The 19,600-nt window shown below is 58.4% G+C and overlaps 1 protein-coding gene across 1 annotated transcript in view; it reads left to right on the top strand.

Annotated features, from left to right (window-relative positions):
• Positions 1-19,600, top strand: part of EFNB1 (ephrin B1) — a 50,035-nt gene that overhangs the window by 10,618 nt on the left and 19,817 nt on the right. The window contains exon 2 of the mRNA XM_068411964.1: positions 18,631-18,908. Within this exon, the coding sequence (XP_068268065.1) occupies positions 18,631-18,908 (278 nt within the window). The remainder of the gene's footprint in view (positions 1-18,630; positions 18,909-19,600) is intronic.

Genomic DNA, 19,600 nt, shown 5'->3' with positions numbered 1-19,600 from the left:
AGGCTCATGGGACGTCAAACTTGGGAGTAAAGCGGCTTTGTACCAGTGTGCAGACGGAGCAGAGACATTGTTGTGTTTCTTATCTGAGAGCACTTTCTCCTTAAGGTACCTACAGGTGCCTGTCCCTGGTGCACCCAGTTCCCCCCGTGTGCCTGGGACCTGGCAGGGGGGACCTTGCCCGCACCGCGCCTTCCGTTGGGAAAGCCTCCGCTGCCTGCTTCTTGCTGGGGAGGGGAGTGAGAATCCCCTTCCTAGTTGGTTAAAGATAAAGAGATTTGTTGATAGTACGAATAGTTTCCTCGCACGAGGACGAGGAGCGGGTGACAGATACAAGAGCGATGGGATAATTGCTTCCAGATGCTGCCTCCCCTCGTCGCTGGGGCCGTGTGTGTTCCAGCACCCCGCCAGCTCCGGCGAGCCAAACCCGGGAGCCAGCCCAAAACCCGGGGCTGGCCCGAGCGGTTTCAAACAGCTCAACCCGCCATGGCTCTTGGTTTCACCGCGTCTTCTGGCAGCCGGGGCGGTCCTGTGCGGCTGTGCCGGCTCCCGAGCTGCGGCTGGGGCTCTCCCGGGTCTGCCAGCCCCCGAGCTGGGCCTGTGTGAGGAGTGATGGGGGTGGGATCCAGCATCGGCAGCGCCGGCTGCGTCGTGCGGGGCAGGCGGCTCTCCCAGATCCGTGCCGGGGGAGGCTGCTCCGCCGCCTCGGGATGCTCATACCTCTGTACTTGGCACTGGTGAGGCCGCACCTTGAATCCTGTGTCCAGTTCTGGGCCCCGCACTTCAAGAGAGATGTTGAGGTGTTGGAGCGAGTCCAGAGGAGGGCGACCAAGCTGGGGAAGGGTCTGGAGGGTCTGACCTCCGAGGAACGGCTGAGGGAGCTGGGGGTGTTTAGCCTGGAGAAGAGGAGGCTCAGAGGTGACCTTAGTGCAGTCTACAACTACCTGAAGGGAGGGTGTAGCGCAGTGGGAGTCGGCCTCTTCTCCCAGGCAACCAGCGATAGGACAAGAGGACACAGCCTCAAGCTTGGCCAGGGGAGGTTCAGGTTGGACATTAGGAAGCATTTCTTCTGAGCAAGGGTCATTAGCCATTGGAAGGGGCTGCCCAGGGAGGTGGTGGAGTCACCATCTCTGGAGGGGTTTAAGACAAGACTGGACATGGCACTTAGTGCCCTGGTCTAGTTGCCATGGTGGTGTCAGGGCAATGGTTGGACTCGATGAGCCCAGAGGGCTCTGCCAACCTCATCGATTCTGTGATTCTGTAAACACCGTGTTTTCTGTCACCGGGCTTCCTTGTGGAGAGCATCATTGCTAGCAAGAGTATTTATGATTATTTATTGGTTCTTAATGCCAAATAACGTAAACATCTGGCTAACGCAGCGCGCATGTTGCCCGCTCATCGGGACATCTCCGAGCGGGTTTAGGTGCTTTATGGATTGGAAGAAGGCGAATGGTGGGTTGTTTTGATAAGCTCCCCCAAAGGTAGAGATTCTTGCAGGGCTTCGCTGCTGACCTCCTCGTTAATTACTGCTCTGCAGCGCCGGGAGGACCAGCTGAAAGGGAGTAATGAAGCGTTGTCATCCGGCGCGCTCAGCCCGGCCGGGCCCCGCCAGGAAAACACCTCCCCTTCGCGCCGGGGATGTGTGCCTCTCTCTGCATATTTATCGAGCTGGTTCCCCGCGCCTGGTAGATGGGAGCCTCGACTCGTAAGACCTATTTTAAGGTTACGGCTCTGACCTTGATTTACACCAGCAATGGGTGTTGATGCAGGATTTTTCCTGAGGTAACTGCGATAGGGGTGAATCCGGCTGATGATGAAGGTGCTGGGGAAGAAAAGGGAGCAGAAGGGCTTGATGTCGTGTTGCTGATGGACGTGGGTTTACTTCCCTATAATTTCCACTGCTTTCAGCTCCAAACAAAGCTTGGTGGGAAGGAGAAAGGAAAATGTGAATGGAGGAAAATGTACTGCTCCTGTGATTTCTGTGGAGCTGCTGAAGGTGAGAGCGGAGTCACTTTGTCCGGTACCAGCTCAGCAATTCCGCCTCATCCCCGGAGAGCGTCTGAAGTCACGCAGGGAGAAATAATGCCTGGGGTTAAAAATAGATGCTGACAATAGGAAGGGAGGACTGGAAAAGCTCCGTGTCAGGGGAGGTGGACAGAGCCATCAGGGTTGGTCCGCGCTGCTAGAGCTGGGCTTTGATGGGTTAGACCAGAATTAAACCTCGTTTGCGCTTGTCGTAACCCGGAGCAGATTTCACTCTTGGGCTTGGATGTCGGGGAAGGTGCCTCTGGTTTTAAGGGTCTTGCAAAAGTTTGTTAGTGGGTGCTGTGCCTGCTGGGGCTGGGGGAAGAAAGCAGCTCGTTAAATCCTGATTGTTCAAGAAGGGCAGGTGGGACATGGCTTTGGCAGAGGAGGGCCTGGCATGGGGGGGACATGTTCCAGCTCCCCGGCAATGTTTAGGACTGATCTGGAAGGGGAGGGACTTAAACCCTGTCCCCCTCGGGCAGCTGGGATGCACAGTCGTGCCCAAAGCGCTTTGCTGGGCTGTCCCAGTGCCACCAGTAGCCGCCTTACTGGGAGCGGGGTGTGCAGGGTGCTGAGGGGAGGGTGCTGAGCGGTGCAGGGCTGCCAATTCTGCAGCCCTCGCCTGGGGCTTTTGTTCAAGCTCATTAAAACCATCTGTGGTTACTGGGGCCTGAGCAGAGAGCTGGGGCAGCCCGAGTCCCCTGTCCCCGCGGTGGGGACACGGCCAGCGCCGTCGCCCCGGGGCAGCTGCCAAGCAGCGGGCGGGAGGAGAGGGGGTCACCGCTCCCGCTGGAGCGGGACCAGGAGCGATTCCGGCTTCTCCCTTAGTTTAAAGCTTTTTTCTTTCTCTCCTGTTCCTTTCCCCCTGGCAGCCCGCTCGGCCCTCTGCGCCGCGCGAGATGCTGCGAGGACAATAGGGCTGCGAGGTGGGGCGGGAGGGTGGAAGGAGATGAAAGGGGAGAAGGAAAATTAAAGCACGCCTGGAAGGGCATTTTGATGTAAATGGGACTTTTTGATAGACTTTGAGAGACACCGGCAGAAAGGGCACCGGCCCCATCGCTGGGGAAAAGGGCATTTTTTCATCCCCTGTTGGGTGCACCCCCAGTTCCTACTGGTCCTCCCCGTCCCCATCCATGTCCTGGTGTGGAGCAGCCCCGTGTGCGTGTCTCAATGAAATCAAACCACCGTGGAGTCCTGTTCAAGGTGTGAAAGTAGCGGCTGAACCTCGGGAAAGGGAGATGGCTTCTTGCAACCCAAGCGGGCAAACCGCGGGCGGCCGGGAGGGACGACTGTGTCCCACCTTCCTCCCCCAAACCTCCCGCTCCTCTTCTCCCAGGCAACCAGCGATAGGACAAGAGGACACAGCCTCCAGCTTCGCCAGGAGAGGTTCAGGTTAGACATTAGGAAGCATTTCTTCTCAGCAAGGGTCATTAGCCATTGGAAGGGGCCGCCCAGGGAGGTGGTGGAGTCACCATCTCTGGAGGGGTTTAAGACAGGACTGGACATGGCACTTAGTGCCCTGGTCTAGTTGCCATGGTGGTATCAGGGCAATGGTTGGACTCGATGATCCCAGAGGGCTCTTCCAACCTCATTGATTCTGTGATTCTGTGAAGGCATGCCTGTGATCTGCTCTCCTCCTTTTGATCCCAGCCCTCGTCCTTGGCACCGTCGCGGCAGCTCTCCCGCGTCCTTGGAGCCGTGGCCTCGCCGTGAGTCACCCTCCTTCCTTTCTGCTGCTTTTTTATTTTTCCCTTTTCCTTTTCCTAAGAGAGCACTTATTAAAAGGAAGCAGCGTATTCATCCAGGAAACAAGAGCACAATAAGCGCGCGGCGTTTATGGTTGAAAAGGCATCTCCGTCGTGGTTGTCGCTGCTGCCTTGACAAGCTGGGGATGGGGGTGGCAGGGGCCCGGGGATGCTCCCTGCGCACATCACCCTGGGGAGTCCTCGGGGGGTCACCGGTGGTCTCCTGTCGCCTTCCCACGTGCTCGTGTGCTGCTGCTTGGCAGCTGCTGGCCTCGCTGAGGCGAGAGGAGGAGAAATGAGGACAGTGCTGCTCCCCGGAGAGAAATCTGGCAGGTCGGGGGGCCGGGAGGGGAGGAGCGGGGAGGGAGGTCGGAGCTGGCACCCGCATCCCCGTGCTGTCAGAGGCGATGGGGAGCCTGAGAGGAGACCTGTCACTTCTCATCCCCGTGTTGCCAGGCTGGCGTCCTCCCTGTGCCTCCCCGCTCGCCGTCCTCGGGCCGCTGTCGTTGTGCACCGAGCTGTCAGCAGTCCGAAAATTTACTGCTGGAATAAAGCCATCAAAACCCGAACTGGTGGGAACAGTCGGTAAAAATGGCACGGCGATTGCAGGGAAACTTGTTTCTTCCTGTGACGAACTTCTGAGTCAGTCCTTTAATCTCTAATCTAGGTTTATGGTCATCTTTATTGAGATGCCGGGCTCTGCGGAGAGTTGACATGTATGACCATCATAAAGCAGGAGTTATGGGAGCCCAGGACCGCCTTGATGGGCCAAGTGTCTGCAGGAAGCGTTTTTAAAATCCGTAATCGGGATTTATTGGCCGTTGTGGCTGAAACTGTCAGTAGAAAATAAAATAATCAGCTCGAGACTTTTTTTTTCCTCTTTGGCATTTGATTTTTTTCCACGTATTGTTGAATAATTTTGTGTCTTGCCTACGTGCTTAATGCCTTTGTGACTGGGGGGCTGCGGGTGAGAGGAGGGGTCCCAGCCATGGTGGGTGCTGGGAGCAGGCTCCCCGGTCCTGTCCCGTCCCCGCACGCTCTCCTGCCTCCCCGTCCTCCCCATCCTGGTTGGTGTGACACGGCGCATGGTGTTCACGGCCGGGTGGTGTGGACGTGGGGGACGTGGAGCAATGTGCACGCCTGGAGGAGGCATCTCAGCTGGCTTCTCGCCCGGGGCAGCTGGGTCCTGTGAGTGAGACGTGCTTTTTGGGGTTAAAGATGTGTGTAACGGGAAGGGCGTGCGGTGGAGAGGCGTCCTCCTCGGGTCGGTCAGGAAAGGGAGTGAAGAGGCTCCTTGTGTCCGCTTCTGGGAAACGGAGACTGCCAGGACCTTTATCCCTCCTCAAACTATCAATTTCCATCGCGTTACACCACTGAGGCCAGCACACGAGGCCAACAGCACATTTTTCTACGAGACAACTAATCTATACCAGAGCCGTGGAGGAGCCCATGCTCTCCCAGGTGCCGTGGGCCATGCTGAGGTGCCCTCTCTCCTTGCCTGGCGGCATTGGCAGCCCCAGCGTGCCCACAGCTCTGCTCGCTGTCGAGGCAAACCTCAGTGCCCCATGGCTTCTCCTCCGTGTTAAATCTCTTGGGTTTTCTTTTTTGGATAAGCGTCTTTGAATCACTTCTGTGCTTGGCAGTTGTTCCCGTCCCTGTCCAAGGTGGGATGCAAGCGTGGTATCGCTCTCACCGGTGCCTGGTGTTTCCCTGCTCGTGGGTGCAGGATGCGTCCCGTGCTCCCGGCACCCAGAGGCAAAGCTCTGCTCTGGCCCTGAGCATCTTCCTGGCCCATCCCTGCCATCTCGGGAGATAGTTGGACTTGGTGATAGTTGGACTTCAAGAAAGATGTTGAGGTGCTGGAGCGAGTCCAGAGGAGGGCGACCAAGGTGATGAAGGGTCTGGAGGGTCTGTCCTATGAGGAACGGCTGAGGGAGCTGGGGGTGTTTAGCCTGGAGAAGAGAAGGCTCAGAGGTGACCTTAGTGCAGTCTACAACTACCTGAAGGGAGGTTGTAGTGGGGTGGGAGTCGGCCTCTTCTCCCAGGCAACCAGCGACAGGACAAGAGGACACAGCCTCAAGCTTGGCCAGGGGAGGGTCAGGTTGGACATTAGGAAGCATTTCTTCTCAGCAAGGGTCATTAGGCATTGGAAGGGGCTGCCCAGGGAGGTGGTGGAGTCACCATCTCTGGAGGGGTTTAAGAAAAGACTGGACATGGCACTTAGTACCCTGATCTAGTTGCCATGGTGGTGTCAGGGCAATGGTTGGACTCGATGATCCCAGAGGGCTCTGCCAACCTGAGTGATTCTGTGATGATCATAAAGCTCCTTTCCAACCAAGATGATTCGATCATCTCCAGTGGCCCTTTTGCTCCCCACTAAGCTGCGACCGCAAGCAGCACCCGCCAGCGCCGGGTCCCGAGTTAGCCTGAACCGTCTGCTCGGGTTGATAAATATCTCTGTTTCCGTTTTGTTTAACAAATATCTTCTGGAATAGCAAAGCTTTTCGTTCAGCTTTCTCATGTTATCATCGTGGAGGGTGACTTCTAAAAGTACTTTTTTAAACGCCAGGTTTTAAAATTGAAATTCATTTTTTATCCAGAGGCAGGATATAAATGACTCTACTAAAATTAGATTAATCCTAATAAGAATGTCAGTTATCATTTCTGAATACATTAATTTTTTTTTTTTTAAATCTTACATGCCTCTTTAGATATAATTGCTGGTGTAATTTCTTACATAGACATGGTGTGTCCTCACGGTTGACAGAAATACTTAATGCAATGTCGACGCTGCAGAAAGTTCCAAATTAGTGCGTCGCAGTCCCTGCAAATGGTTTGAACTTTCTCCTTAATAAGTTAAAAAAAAAAATAAAATAAAAAGCATCTTAACTGCAAAGCAAGAGTAAAATGCCTTTAGCTCGTTGCAGTAAAGCAGGATGGTTGGAGCCCTTCAGAAGGGCCTTTCCTGAGCTGGGAGAGGGAGGCAGAAAGGGAAGGGGGAGCTGAGGGTCCCGGGGGGCCGAGGAGGCGATTTGGGGTCCGGTGCGCAAGGGCAGGTTGTGGGGTTTGTGTGCAGGGGGGTGAGTCCTGCCTGGGTCCCGGGGGTGGTTCTGTAGCAGCGTTTGTACCTGCTTCAGGTTTTTTTAAGGCACAAATGGTAAATAAACCTCTTTTCTGGTGGATGCTCTGTGCCGTGTGTGGCGGGGTGGGATGCTGGGGGGGACGGTGGGGTGTCAGTGCCGTGCCCGGAGTGGGGCACACCCCGCTGCCGGCAGTGTCCCCGTGCACGCAGCAGACGCTTTGCACTAAACTCCCCGTTGCCATACAAGGGTTGGCAGCATCAGCCCTCTCTGGCTCCCGGCACGGTGGCATCGCGGGGACGTGTCCCCAGCCCGGTGGCACAGCGTGCGGTGGGGCGAGGACCGCAGCCGGGAACGCCTGAGCTAGCGCGACTTTGGGGCCTGGCTCCGGGGAATCGCATCTGGCAGCAAAACATGGCAGGGGGGGAGGAAGTGGTTGGGGGGAGACTTTGGTCTCTCCTGCGGCATCCCGTCAGCTCTCTGCCCTGCGCGTGGGTGGCAAGGCGGAGGTTTTCGTCTCGGGGGGAGGATTGTGAACGCTCCCCGTCCGCAGGCAATTGGAAACTGCTGCGTGTTGGGCTGGCGCTGGAGCGGGGCGGCAGGCTGGGTGCTTTGCCTTCCCTTCTCCTCCCCAGGCCCAAGGGCTGGTTTATTTTTAGGTTTAAAGCCCGAGCTTTTCTTAGCGCCTTGTTAAAGCTGCTCCTGGGAGCAGGGACTGGGGACATCCCTGGGGAAGGGGCCGAGGAGGAGCACCAGGCCCAAGATGGCCGGTTCTGGGAGTGTCCGTGAGACCCGAGGCGGCGATGGGCTTTTTGGGTCCTCTCCTGCTCCTGATCCCAGCAGGAGGTTGGACATTTTATTAAGGTTCAACTGTACGCGTATCTGGCCTAAAAATAAAAGCAAGTACAAGCCAGATCTCTTTCGGCAGGACGAGAGGTTTAAACCTGACACTGCTGTTGTGCGGGCCTCCCTCCTGGCCCCTCTCTCAGGATGTCTCCTGGATGTCTCTGAACGGGACCTCTCGGTAACGAGGGAGTGTGGGCAGCACTAGGAAGAGGTTTTGGGGAGAAAGGGGCAGTTTTCTTCCCCGCTGAGCACCCTCCAGGAGCAGGGCCCGAGGTGGAGGCTGGGTCGGGGCGTTCTTGCGGAGCTTGCTCAGCAGGCCGGGCGAGCATGCACGGTCTGTGTGCAGGAGGAAAAGAAGGGGGGGGTTGGAAAAATAATCTTTTGAGGTCCTGTGACTCATCTCTAGCTGCTTTTCCTAGACCTAAAGCAGACCCATCCACCCCCGTGGTGCGGGGCTGAAGGTCCTGTGCAGCTGAGCGTGGTGTGATGATGGTAGGGCTGACGGGGGGGTGAGGAGCACTGTGTGACCCGGTTACCGGGGCAGGTACCGCCCGGCCGTACCGGGCAGCTCTCGGGGTGGTTGTGTGCTTCGTTGGAATGGGGTGGTGAGGAAGGTCTTAATGAGTTCTGCTGCAGTCGAGCGAGTTCCTGGTAATGACAGGAGGGCTGAGGGCTGGTGACTTGCAGCTGCCTGGGAAGACGGCACTTCCAGGCCCGGCCTGGGTGACACAACTCGTTTGGCCACATCTGGGAGCCGGGAGATCAAAGGGCCTGGCCGTGAGTCACGGCGGCGCGGCCGGGGGTGACGCTGCTCCCCAGGGACCAGGGGCTGGCAGCCACCGGGGCTGCGAAACCCGGGGGACCTGCTGGTGCAGGGCAGGGCACGCCGCAGCCGGGCTGCGGGTAACCACCCGCGGGGTTTTTCTCCTCTCCCTGCCCCGTTCCTAATGTCGGGATTAATCCTTCAAACCACAGCATCGCTTCCCCGGGGCCGAGCCTGAGCCCCAGCCTGCCCGGGGACCGGCTCACAAGTGGGGTTGGTGCACGGGGCCATCACCCACCCTCGGTGGGGTCCCCTGGGATGGAGACGCAAGCCCTGGCACAGCGTGGGGGGCTCCTGGGTGCCAGGGGAAGGGGCTTCCCGGGGACCTGGCTGAGGCCAGGAGCTGCTGCTGCTCCCCAGGGCAGGCGCGGGCTTTATTTATGTGGAAGTCCTCAGAAAAATGGGTGAGGCTGGTTGTCCCTCTCCCTTGCTTCACATATGGCTGGTGCCATGTGATGTGGGGAGCCGAGGGGTTTGGGGACCCCTCCTGTACCCCTGGGGATGCACAGAGGCCTGGGGAGGTGGCTGGTTTTGGGGCTTCCAGCTGCAGGGGGGGTTTGTGGGGGCGCAGGGTTAGCCGGGGTGTCAGGGAGGAGGGGGCTTCCTCTCGCCCAAGGACTAGCCACAGGAGGTAACTTCATCTCTTGGGTGTTCTCCATTTTTCCAACCGAGGTGGGAAGGGGGGGGTCTTTGGGACACAGTGGGGTTGGTGTCAGGTCTGATGGGCTGAGCCCCCCCACCCCGCAGCGCGGAGGGCTGCAGTTTGCCTCCCTTCTGTCCCGGCTGGGGATTAATCTGCATGACAATTAGCGGGGCTTGGCTGGGAGGTCCTGCTCTTGGGTTCCTTGGGCATATTCCTGCCGCTTTCCCTTCCAAGTGGGCGCCCAGCCGCCGCCGCGTCCCCTGCCAAAGTAATTCTTTGCTTTGGAACCGGGAGACGAAATCTCCTCCGTCTTCTTTCGGAGGGGTCAGGGACCAAGTGGGAACCCCGCTGATCCAACCGTGTTCCCTTTTAACCTGCCTCTGCCTCTCTCCCCTCCCTGGCCCCGCGTCCTCCGGATGAGCGGGGCTGCAGCCAGGGCACGGCCGTCCAAAGCCGAAAGACACACGGGGCCGAGCGGGGAACGTGATCTGCTCCCGTTGGATCATTTAATATCAGCAGCATCCCGCGCTCGGGGTTTGGGTTTGTGCCGCTTCTGGTGCCTGCTGGGGTGCTGGGCTCCGCTCCCTCCAGCTTCCCTGATTCCTTGGGGTTTTTTGGGGGTGTTTTTTTTTGGGGATGGTGGTTGTGACTGCAGCATCCAGCTACCAACCCCTGGCCGGGCAGGCAGGAGGTGAGCGCCCGCTGCCCACCCCTTGGCCCCGCCGCCGCTGCCCCACGCCTCATTGTCTCACTTCTCTCCCCAGTCCTGCGCCAATTAAAGAGCCGCGTTGCCATTCATGGCCCTTATGGTTTTGTTCGGTTGTCTGTCAGCTCTTGTCAAGCCCTGTCCCCTTCCCCTCCCCCGTTTTTCAGACACAAAACCCCTGACAAACCCCGCTTTGAGTCCCCTCTTACCTCACTCCCAGCGTGGGGCCCCATTGACGGGAGATGCCGGCGGCGGCGGCGGGGAGACCGCTCCCCACGCCGCCTTTGTGGGCCGCCGGCAGCCCCCCCCGGCCCCCGGCCTCCCCGCTTCTTGACAGCATTAATTAGATAACTCGGCTCGTCTTTATTTCTCCGAGGGGAGATGCGGGGTGATATGACTTGGGGGGAGAAAATATGGCTTTTTTTTCTGCCGGGCCCATGGTTCCATCGCTGGCGGTGTTGCTTATTGTGCCGAAAACTAATGAGTTTTCAGGGGCGAGGGCTGAGCACAGGGGACCCCCAGTGCTCCTTATTCTGCCCAAATGGCATCTGCACCCCGGGCCGGTGCTGGCGGGGGCCCGGGGTCCCCGGAGCCCCGTGCCACCGGCTGCGGAGAGCGCTGCAGGTGGCAGCAGCAGCCTGCGCCAGTGCTCTGCCCCCACTTAAATCTCCTCCAAACTCCCTCAATCACCAGCTCTTTGGGGTTTGTTTTACCACCCCCCCCCATCCCTTCTAGGATTTGGATTAACATCGTTTGTTCGCACAGTTTAGGTGCAACGTCTGAACACACGGAGGTGGGAACGTGGAGCAGCACGTGGCTGCTCCCATCAGCAAGGGCTGTGAGCCTTCCTCCTCCTCCTCCATGGGGCATCAAGGTGGTTGGCAGCCATCCCCTTAAGCGGTGACTCCACCACCTCCCTGGGCCGCCCCTTCCAATGTCTAATGACCCTTTGTGAGAAGAAATGCTTCCTAATGTCCAACCTGACCCTCCCCTGGCGAAGCTGGAGGCTATAAGCTTCTCCCTGGGCTCCCTGCCTGGGTGGGTGCTTTGGTGTCCCCTCCTGGTCAGCCAGCGCCGTGGGTCTCCGTCGCCCGTCCTCTTTGGGGCTGGTGGGGAGTCTGCTCCCCTATAGCCTGGGCACTGACCCGTCCTCTGCAGCGTCCTTGGTGGCTGGAGCCCTCTTCTGCGCCGTTTCTTCTGCCGGCGATCGCCGTGGTGTAACCGCTGGTGGAACTACCTGGTCCAAAGGACTTGGGAGCAGAGCAGCGTCCTGAGCTCGGCGGCAGGAAAGCTGGACCTGTGGGGATCGTCCTCTTTGCCTGGTGACCTCTGCTGGTCCTCCCTCAGCTGGACTTGCCCTGTGGGGCGTCTGGTGCGGGGACAGTAGAAGCAAAATCCGTACGGAGGGACTGCGGCGATTGAAGTTGTTTAGGGGGAGGGTTATGGTACAGAGCGTTGTGGTTACCAAACCTCTGTGTGAAGCGTTGGCGTGGCCTCCTGGCACCGCCAAAGCCACCGGCTGCCCTGTGGAGAGATGCAGGGGGCTGGGGCTGGCACTGGGGCATGGGCTGGCCCACGCAGGCTCGAGCATCACACCTCTTTCTGGGCAGAGAGGGGTATTTTGGTTTCGTTTTCCTCCTGCAGCTGGTGTTGCCTTGCTTTCTGCTTAATTTGAACCCGGGCTTGACCATGACCTGGTCACGGTGCAGAGCTTACCGGGGTGCCTGCGCCAGGGGGGCACCGGCTCGAGCATCTTCTACCTTCATCTCAGAAAATGGCACCTCTGGCAACTGGGGAGGGGGGTAGGTGTCACTTTTGGGTTGGGGGGTGTTTTCCCAGCCTGTGAGGAGCCTTACAGCTGGTAGTAAAGCACCAGGGGGGTTTTGGGGAGCAGTGGAGTTAGAAAATGGCATCCCCGAGCAGGGGGGGGTCGGGGTGCGGGTTGCCATGGCGACCCGTTTCTGCCTGACTGATGCGTCGTGTAAATCCGTTTGGAAACGAGAAGGGCCTTTTGTCTTTGGGAGGGTTGAATGGGCCTCATTAAACCCGGGCTGTGGAAAAAGGGCCTTAGAGAGCGTCGGGGAGGGGGACGGGACAGGACGGCCCCGTGGGGGCTCGGCAGGGGCTGTTCTCCCTGCCTGGGGACAGCGAGGAGGTGGGGGGGCTGAAAGGTGCCGTTGTGAATGGCTGAAAAATGTCTCTTTGAGCAGCGGAGGCCGAAGGAGCGGAGGAGATGTGGGGCTGTTCTCAGGGCTACCCGAAATCGCTGGGTCTGGGCTGACCGCCTTGGCTCCGAGCGGCTGCAGCAGGAATAGGAGAGGTCTGCGGAAGGGCGATGAAAATAATTATAGATAGATTAGCAGGGGAAGGAAAAGATGGAAGGCGCTTTTTAAAGGAGACTAATAATAGAAGAGCACATAAAAGCAGTGGGATCTAAAAGCGTGGGGATTCGTGTGCCCCTATTTACCCTCTTGCGGTGACCGAACGAGCGAGAAGGCGACAGATACAGGTGGGAGGCGGAGGAGAGCGTGGAGCCTTTTTATTCAAGTTGTGATTAACTTCGTCTCGTGGATATCTTTGTTCCCAAGAGTTTAACAGGGGTCAAAAAGGAGAAAGGGGCTTGTTCCTCCGGGCACCGGCACCGCTCCGGGAACACGCTGTGGATGCTGCTGGTGTACCGGGATGATGTGGGCTGTGGGGTTAAGTACATAATTCCTGTGTGTTAATTGTCCTCGGCTCTGGAGGGGTGAGGTGAGTTGGGTGGTGGGCTGGGGTGTCCCAGGCTGGGGTATCGCCGGGGAAACCTGCGCTGTCCCCGCGAGGCAGGATGGGTGCTGCTCCCGGCTCCCGCTCGCAGGGGACCTTGTGCCCGTGTCTGATGATGCTGTGTGACTTCAGCCACGGTGCTGGAGGGGAAGGTACCACCCAAGTGAGGTCCTGGTGGTTGCCACCAACCCCTTGATGTCTCTTGCTTGGTGAAAATAGGGGTTTTGGCAAACGCAGGGGTGGCTGGGGAGGGCCCCTCCGATGGCTGGGGCGTGCCTGGCTCTGCAGCATCGGTGGGTCTGGAGGACTCCTCCTGGGACAGGACTGGTCTCTTCGAGCCAGTGGCCATGTGTCCTGGGCAGAGAGAGTCCCTGTGCCTGGGCAGCTGCTGCAAAACGGTGCTGCTCTGTCCCAGAAAACCGAGTAAGAACAAGGCAGAGGGAGGCGGGCGTTTGATTTCGCGTGCAGGTGGGCAGTGGCAAAGCTCTCACACGTTTCAGAGTGTTTTCCATGAGCACACACCCAGTTTGTTCGTAGAGTTTTGGCTTTTTTACTGGATCTCTTTAGCTTGCGGAGCCGTTTCCCGTCCCTTTTCTGAGGTGGTTCCCAGCTGGTGTGAGCTGCGGCGGCTCGTGGGAGCCGTGGTCCTGCTGGGAGGACCCCCATGCCGTGCTGGTACGCAGAGCTGTGCTGACATGGTCTTCTGCTGCCCAGACACCAGCTCTGCGTGCCAGAAAATGCCGTCTGCGCCTCGGTTCTCGCAGCGCCTCGCTCTGCCGGGCATCGGCAGCCTTCCTGCAGCCTTCCCTGCCAGAAGTACATGTCCTTCTTGGAAGATCCAGTTATTTTTGGATGTCTTTGAAGAAAACAGCATTTAGCATGTGTCATGTTGTATGTATGTCAGCATTAATGCTTTAGAGCATCTTCTCCGAGGAGGAGATTGTTGTTAAATGTTGTTCTGTTTTCTGCCAAGCCTGAAATCAGGTGAGGTGCACCGTGTTTCTTGGACGTCGGGAAAGGTGATGCTGCCCCAAAGCTTTTGTAGTTCATGTAGCACAAGGAGTGCCTGGGCTTGGGGGAAGAGAGGTTGTTGGGAAGCGTGTCAACCCATTCTTCTAAAAAATCATATTTCCGAGCAATTTCCTGGTTGTGTTCTCCCTAAGGAAGCGCTGAAGGACGGCTGCTGTGTTTGTAAAGGTGCCGGATGCCTTATCTGCAGGTCAGGTGTGTTTGCAGCTATTGCTGAGAACGTTTTAGCTCGTCCACGTCTAACCGTGCCCCGGTCTGCTAGCCCGTGCATGCCCCCGCGGAGAGTAGCCTGCGTGGTATGTGTGTGTTGTGTGGAGCAGGGACGTGTCATGCCCAGCGCAAGTCCTGAGCTTGCTCCGACCACGCTTGCCTGGTTTTCCTTCTCACCCCGCATTCCTGGGCTTGCTGAGCCTCTATCAGTGGTGGGATGGAGAAGGTCGGCCCCGTGCGATGCCCATTGGGGTCTGCTGGTTGCAGGAACCCCATTGCCGCCGGCGCTCCTTGGCGTGGCTGGTGTCCCATGGCCACCCCAGGTAGCCATGGGCTTGTGATCCGGCAGGCAGTTTGCCGGGAGCCCCACCACCCTCCCGTGGGGCTGCTCCTCCTCGAAGCCGAGGTGTGAGCTGCTGGGCTCCTCCTCAAAGGGAGGACGCATTCCTGTGTGTCATGATCTAGGTGATCCTGCTCCAGCAGGGGATTGGACTAGGTGATCTTTCGAGGTCCCTTCCAATCCCTAACGTTCTGTGATTCTGTGAAGCCGAGGTGTGAGCTGCTGGTGATGCCAGGGTGGCTGCACTGGGCACTGGCTGAGCCCATGGCCCTTCCAGCAGGTCCCACTTGTACCCCCCAGGTCGCTCCATCAAGTCCTGCTGGAGTTTTTTGGACCCTGAGCAGGGACTAACCCTCTGTGCTGGTGAGATGAGACTGCCTGGTCCGCAGGGGCTTGGGGGTCCCCAACAGCGGCCCCCCCAGCTCGGGGCAGAGGCTGCTCTTTAATCCCGTCTCCCTGCTCCGGCATCCCGCTGCCAACAGAGCTCCCCTTGTTTACCCAACTCGGAGGAATCGGTTTACAAGGCTCACAAATCCCCTTTTCACCTTTCCCATCAGAAAACACCTCCCGAAACAATGAGGAAATTGGACGCCGCCACCTGATCGCTCCCAAGGAACCTGCGGGGCTGGGGGCCGGGAGCTGGGGGCCACGGGGCCGGGATGCTCCTCTGCGGGTGGGCAGCTGCAGGTGCCGCCCAAAAACCACCTCGAGGGGCTTGAAGCGATGGAGCTGTGATCAGCTCCCTGCCTGCCACGCTCTGCTCAGCTGCCTGCACTTTGCAGCGCTGGCAAAAAAATTTTCCTTTTAAACTTTAATGGCTGTGGTTAATCTTTTCCCACCACCTTCGACAGCAGGAGAAAGGATACCGAGATGTTATCTGTGAGCTGCTAACTGGGGGTAGTGTAAATGCTAAATACATAAAGCTGGAGCTGCCACCCTCCTCCCAGGTGGTGGGAGAGGTGGAGGAGGGTCCTGGGGGCAAGGGGTGCGCAGGGGTCTGTCTGGGTTTCAGCGTTAAGGTTGGGTTGGATTTTGGCTTTTCTTTTTTTCACCTCCACCTTCAAGCAGGGAAATCAAACGTCTGGAGAATACGGCAGATCCACCCCCCCAATTACAGCACGTGCTCTGAGGGCACGATGAATTTCCCTATTAATTTAAGAGGAGATCTGTTCGTCCTTCCCAGTTCAGATAAATCTGAAGATGTGTCCTTGTGAAGACAAGTCAAGAGTGTAATTCTTTTTTGCCTTCGACGGTCCTGCTGAAGTAAAATTCCTCATGCCCAGAACTTGCTGTAACGCTGCGTACAGGCAGCGTGTGGCAATTTCTGGACGCTTTTTTCTCTGCTGTTCTTTTGATAAATGTTGCTTTTCACCTTCTGTGTTTTAAAGGAGAATTTCCTGGAGAACTGGCCTCTTGGGTGATGGGAGCTGTTGTCAGTCTTCCCCAGGATGGTGGTCACAAGCCATTGCTTGCGACAAAGCAACGTATTTTGGGGGAAAAAATCTCAATGTGTGGTTGAGAGCTCAAAGAGCAACAAGAGAGGTGTTACACTTGAGGGGTTCCTCATCCTGCTCATGAAATGGAGGAGAAAAAAATTGGGGACATTGGAGGACGCGAAGTGCCGCCTGCTTTGGCTGTGAGCTCCGTATTGCTCCGTGTTCGTGTAGGAGACCTGGAAAATGTTCCTGGGCTGATTCCCAGAGAGAAGTTGTGTACTTCTGAAGCTGAGACTGGGTGTTCGTGGAAGAAATACAGCGCATAGTTTTACCCTTGAACGAAACAAACCAAACGTAGGCCGCCTTGCTGGGTTTTCTGGGAGGAAGGGGAGGTTCAGGTTGGACATCAGGAAGCATTTCTTCTCAGCAAGGGTCATTAGCCATTGGAAGGGGCTGCCCAGGGAGGTGGGGGAGTCACCATCTCTGGAGGGGTTTAAGAAAAGCCTGGACATGGCACTTAGTGCCCTGGTCTAGTTGCCATGGTGGTGTCAGGGCAATGGTTGGACTCGATGAGCCCAGAGGGCTCTTCCTACCTCATTGATTCTGTTCCGGGGAGGAGTGCTGGCGGGATGTGGTGCTGGGATGTTCTCAGCTCCCTGGATTACTTTATGGCCTCTCCCCTGCTTAAAAATCAGCATGACCTGCTCCCATGTCGCGTGGACCAGTTGGTTTGCAGGCGTTGGCCAAGGCTTTGGCCGAGGAGGTGTGATAGGTCCTCCTGGTATGGCGATGGGGGATGGATAGGAGCCTTCCCCTCCTGCTCCGGCATTGCGAGACATCTGCTTTGCTTGTTTGTGGCTTCCTGTTCGGCATCTTCTGGGCAGGAGGGAGCTGGCAGGGGCCAGCGGAGGGAATTTGAGTCACTGGGGAGGCCTGTGCCAGAAAGCCTCTGAGTCAGCCCAGCCGCGGAGGAGCGAGTGTGGGATCCAGCTGCCTCCCGGGGCGGGGGCCCGCGAGCGAGCGTGCAAGTGTTCACTTGTGCGGCACGGCTGCGGGTGGGGAGGGCGGGGGGGGCAGGGGCTCCTTTGCATCTCCTGGGATTGCGTCAGGGCCCGGGCCGTGGGTGGGGGACGCCTCTATCGCTGCTGCCGAGGCTTTGGAAGCGGCGTGCTGGCTGGGGGCCAGCTGACCTACTTGGTGGCAGCGGGGCGAAGCGTGGCTCACCCGCGGCAGGGCCGGGGCGGCGTCCCCCCACACGGACCCTCTAGGGGTGAAGTTTCCTGCTCCTTCGCCTTCTTCCACGAGGCATGACCAGGGCAGATAACCCGCCTGACCTCGGCTTCCGCGTTTGGAGCAGTGTGGGTGACGGGGACCCTACCCGCTGTCCCCGTGCCTCGCCTCCTGGGGCTGGGCGAGGGTGGCACCGGGGCTGCTCCCTCTGAGGTGCAGCTGATGTCTGGCTGTCCGTGCTGGCTGTCCCTCCCGCTGTTACAGCTGGCACCGAGCTCCCGAGCCCTCGCCCAGGGCATCGGGGTGTGCGTGGGCGCGGGCTCCGCCTGCCTCCTCCCAGCCCGGTTGGATCTGCCGGGCTCCCGGAGCCCGAGCTGCTCAGGGGCTGGTTTCAGCTCCCTGCCTTCTTGCTAAGACTTGTACCAGAGCCATGGAGCAGGTTGGGCTCGTGTGTTTGATCTTCCTTCCGTGGTGCCTGCAGCCTCAGCCGGTGCAGCTGGCGGGGGGGAGAAGGTGTCCTCGTGGCCCCGTGTCCCCTGTCCGACTGCTGGGGTGGGATGGGGCAGGGATGGACCGTGTCTGGGAGCGGGAGGGGAAAGCCCTGAACGTGCAGCACACGCTTCGGTGTTCACCGTGCCCAGATCACACGAGGGAGTTGCAGCAGAGATAACTTTGCAGGAACATCCATCCCCACCTTATCTTCCATCACGAACGCATTACGTTGCCTACATCAAAGTAGATGATCTGCTGCTCCCCTCCTTGTCGCTCTAATCCTCTACTTCATGCTGAAGAAAAAAAAATCAAGAGTATTGCTCCACAATAATGAAATCTGAATGCTAATTACCAGCCTATTGCCTTCCTTCCCTTCGCAATGCCCTGCCTTCCAGCCCCAAATAGCTTTCCTCCCTCCGCGCTCCTCGCCATCCGGTCCTCCCACGCTCCTGGGCACGCCGTTGCGCCCGGCGTGGCAGAAGCTGTCCTGCAGGATGCTTCCCTCCCTTCCATTTAAGGGCAGGAATTCCTCGGGGAGCCGGGGCGTGGAAGGGATCCCTCCCCGCGCCCCATTGTCAGGGCTTCTCCCCATGCCTAATTATCGCCTGTCCCTGCAGGAAGCTCCTCGCCTGGCCGACGGGCAGAGCCGCGGCGGCTCCAGCTTGCCCGCTCCGCAGCCCTCCGTGGGAAGGCACCTTTTGGGTGCCAGGCTGGGGGCTGGGAAGGGTGCTGTCCCTTGGCGTGGCAGGAGGGCTGGGGAGTGGGACCGAACTGAGCTGGCCTCGTCGGTGGGAGCCTGCACCAGCTCCTTGCACGTGCAGCGATGGCAAAGGAAGAGGAGGACTTTATTTTGGTGTCAAAAAACATCTCGCAGAGGGAAAGCAATGAGTTTAAGCACAAAATGGTTTTAAACTGAAAGAGGGGAGATTGAGATGAGATATTAGGAAGATATTCTTTGCTGTGAGGGTGGTGAGAACCTGGCCCAGCTTGCCCAGAGAAGTTGTGGCTGCCCCCTCCCTGGCAGTGTTCAAGGCCAGGTTGGATGGGGCTTGGAGCAACCTGGTCTGGTGGAAGGTGTCCCTGCCCGTGGCAGGGGGGTTGGAACTAGATGGGCTTTAAGGTCCCTTCCAACCCCAACCAGTCTGTGATTCTATGAAAATAAACCATGTGATAAAGGGCTCTGCGCGGGGTGGGACGGGCTGGCGTGGCCCCGCTGCCTGCGCTCGAGCGCGTGGCTAACCTCTCGCCCTCCTCTCTTCCAGGTTCATGACTGGGAAGGGGCTGGTCATCTACCCCGAGATTGGGGATAAACTGGACATTATCTGCCCCAAGGCGGAGCCGTCCAAGCCTTACGAGTACTACAAGCTGTACCTGGTGAAGAAGGACCAGGCAGATGCCTGCAGCACCGTCATGGACCCCAACGTGCTGGTGACGTGCAACCGGCCCGAGCAGGAGATCCGCTTCACCATCAAGTTTCAGGAGTTCAGCCCCAACTACATGGGCCTGGAGTTCAAGCGGCAGCAGGATTACTTCATCACATGTGAGTCGCCCTCCTCTTCCTCGCCGCTGTCCCCAGCTCGGGGCGGGGGGCTGCGAGGGCCTGGAGAGTGTCGCCAGGCGCTTGTTCACGACTTGGCTGGTGCAAAGAGCTGACACGTATGGAAAATATTTCACGCTGGATGGGAGAAGCGGGAGGAATGTGCTGCTGGCCGAGCGGGTCACCGGCTCTGATCTGGCTGCTGTGCCCCCTGCCCGCGGCTGGAGCAGGAGCACGTCCCCCAGCCGGGGTCAGCCCTGGCACGGAGGGGCAGTGCGTGACTGGAGCTTATTTTTTTGCTGCCATCTTCCTCCAAGTGCTACAGGGTGTTTCTTGTCGGGCTTGCCCTGGGGGCAGTGGGGATCGGGAGGAGCGGTGACTGAGGAGATGCTCGTCCTTTTCCCTGGGCCCTGCCTCCGAGAGCCCCCCTGGCAGTGGGAAGCTGCCTGTGGTGCCCAGTCCTTGCAGTGGTCTAAATGGCTGTAAAAAATTCTGATTACTGGCTTGTTTGTGTTGTTTCTCGGTATAACGTGGCTTCGTGGAGGAGAGAGGGAAGGAGGGCTGGGTTTTCTCAGAGCCAGTGGTCCGTGTGTGCAGGGACTGTTGCACTGGTGCGTTAGCCTGTGCCGAGGGCTCCGGGGAGCTCGGCCCTCCCTCGGCAGCTGGGCTCAGCGGTGCCTGCCAGCTCGCTCGTC

This window comes from Nyctibius grandis, chromosome 13, assembly GCF_013368605.1.
Source record: "Nyctibius grandis isolate bNycGra1 chromosome 13, bNycGra1.pri, whole genome shotgun sequence".
NCBI lineage: Eukaryota > Metazoa > Chordata > Aves > Nyctibiiformes > Nyctibiidae > Nyctibius > Nyctibius grandis.
The sequence above is the reverse complement of the archived record's forward strand: the minus strand, read 5'-3'. Positions and strand labels throughout refer to the sequence as shown.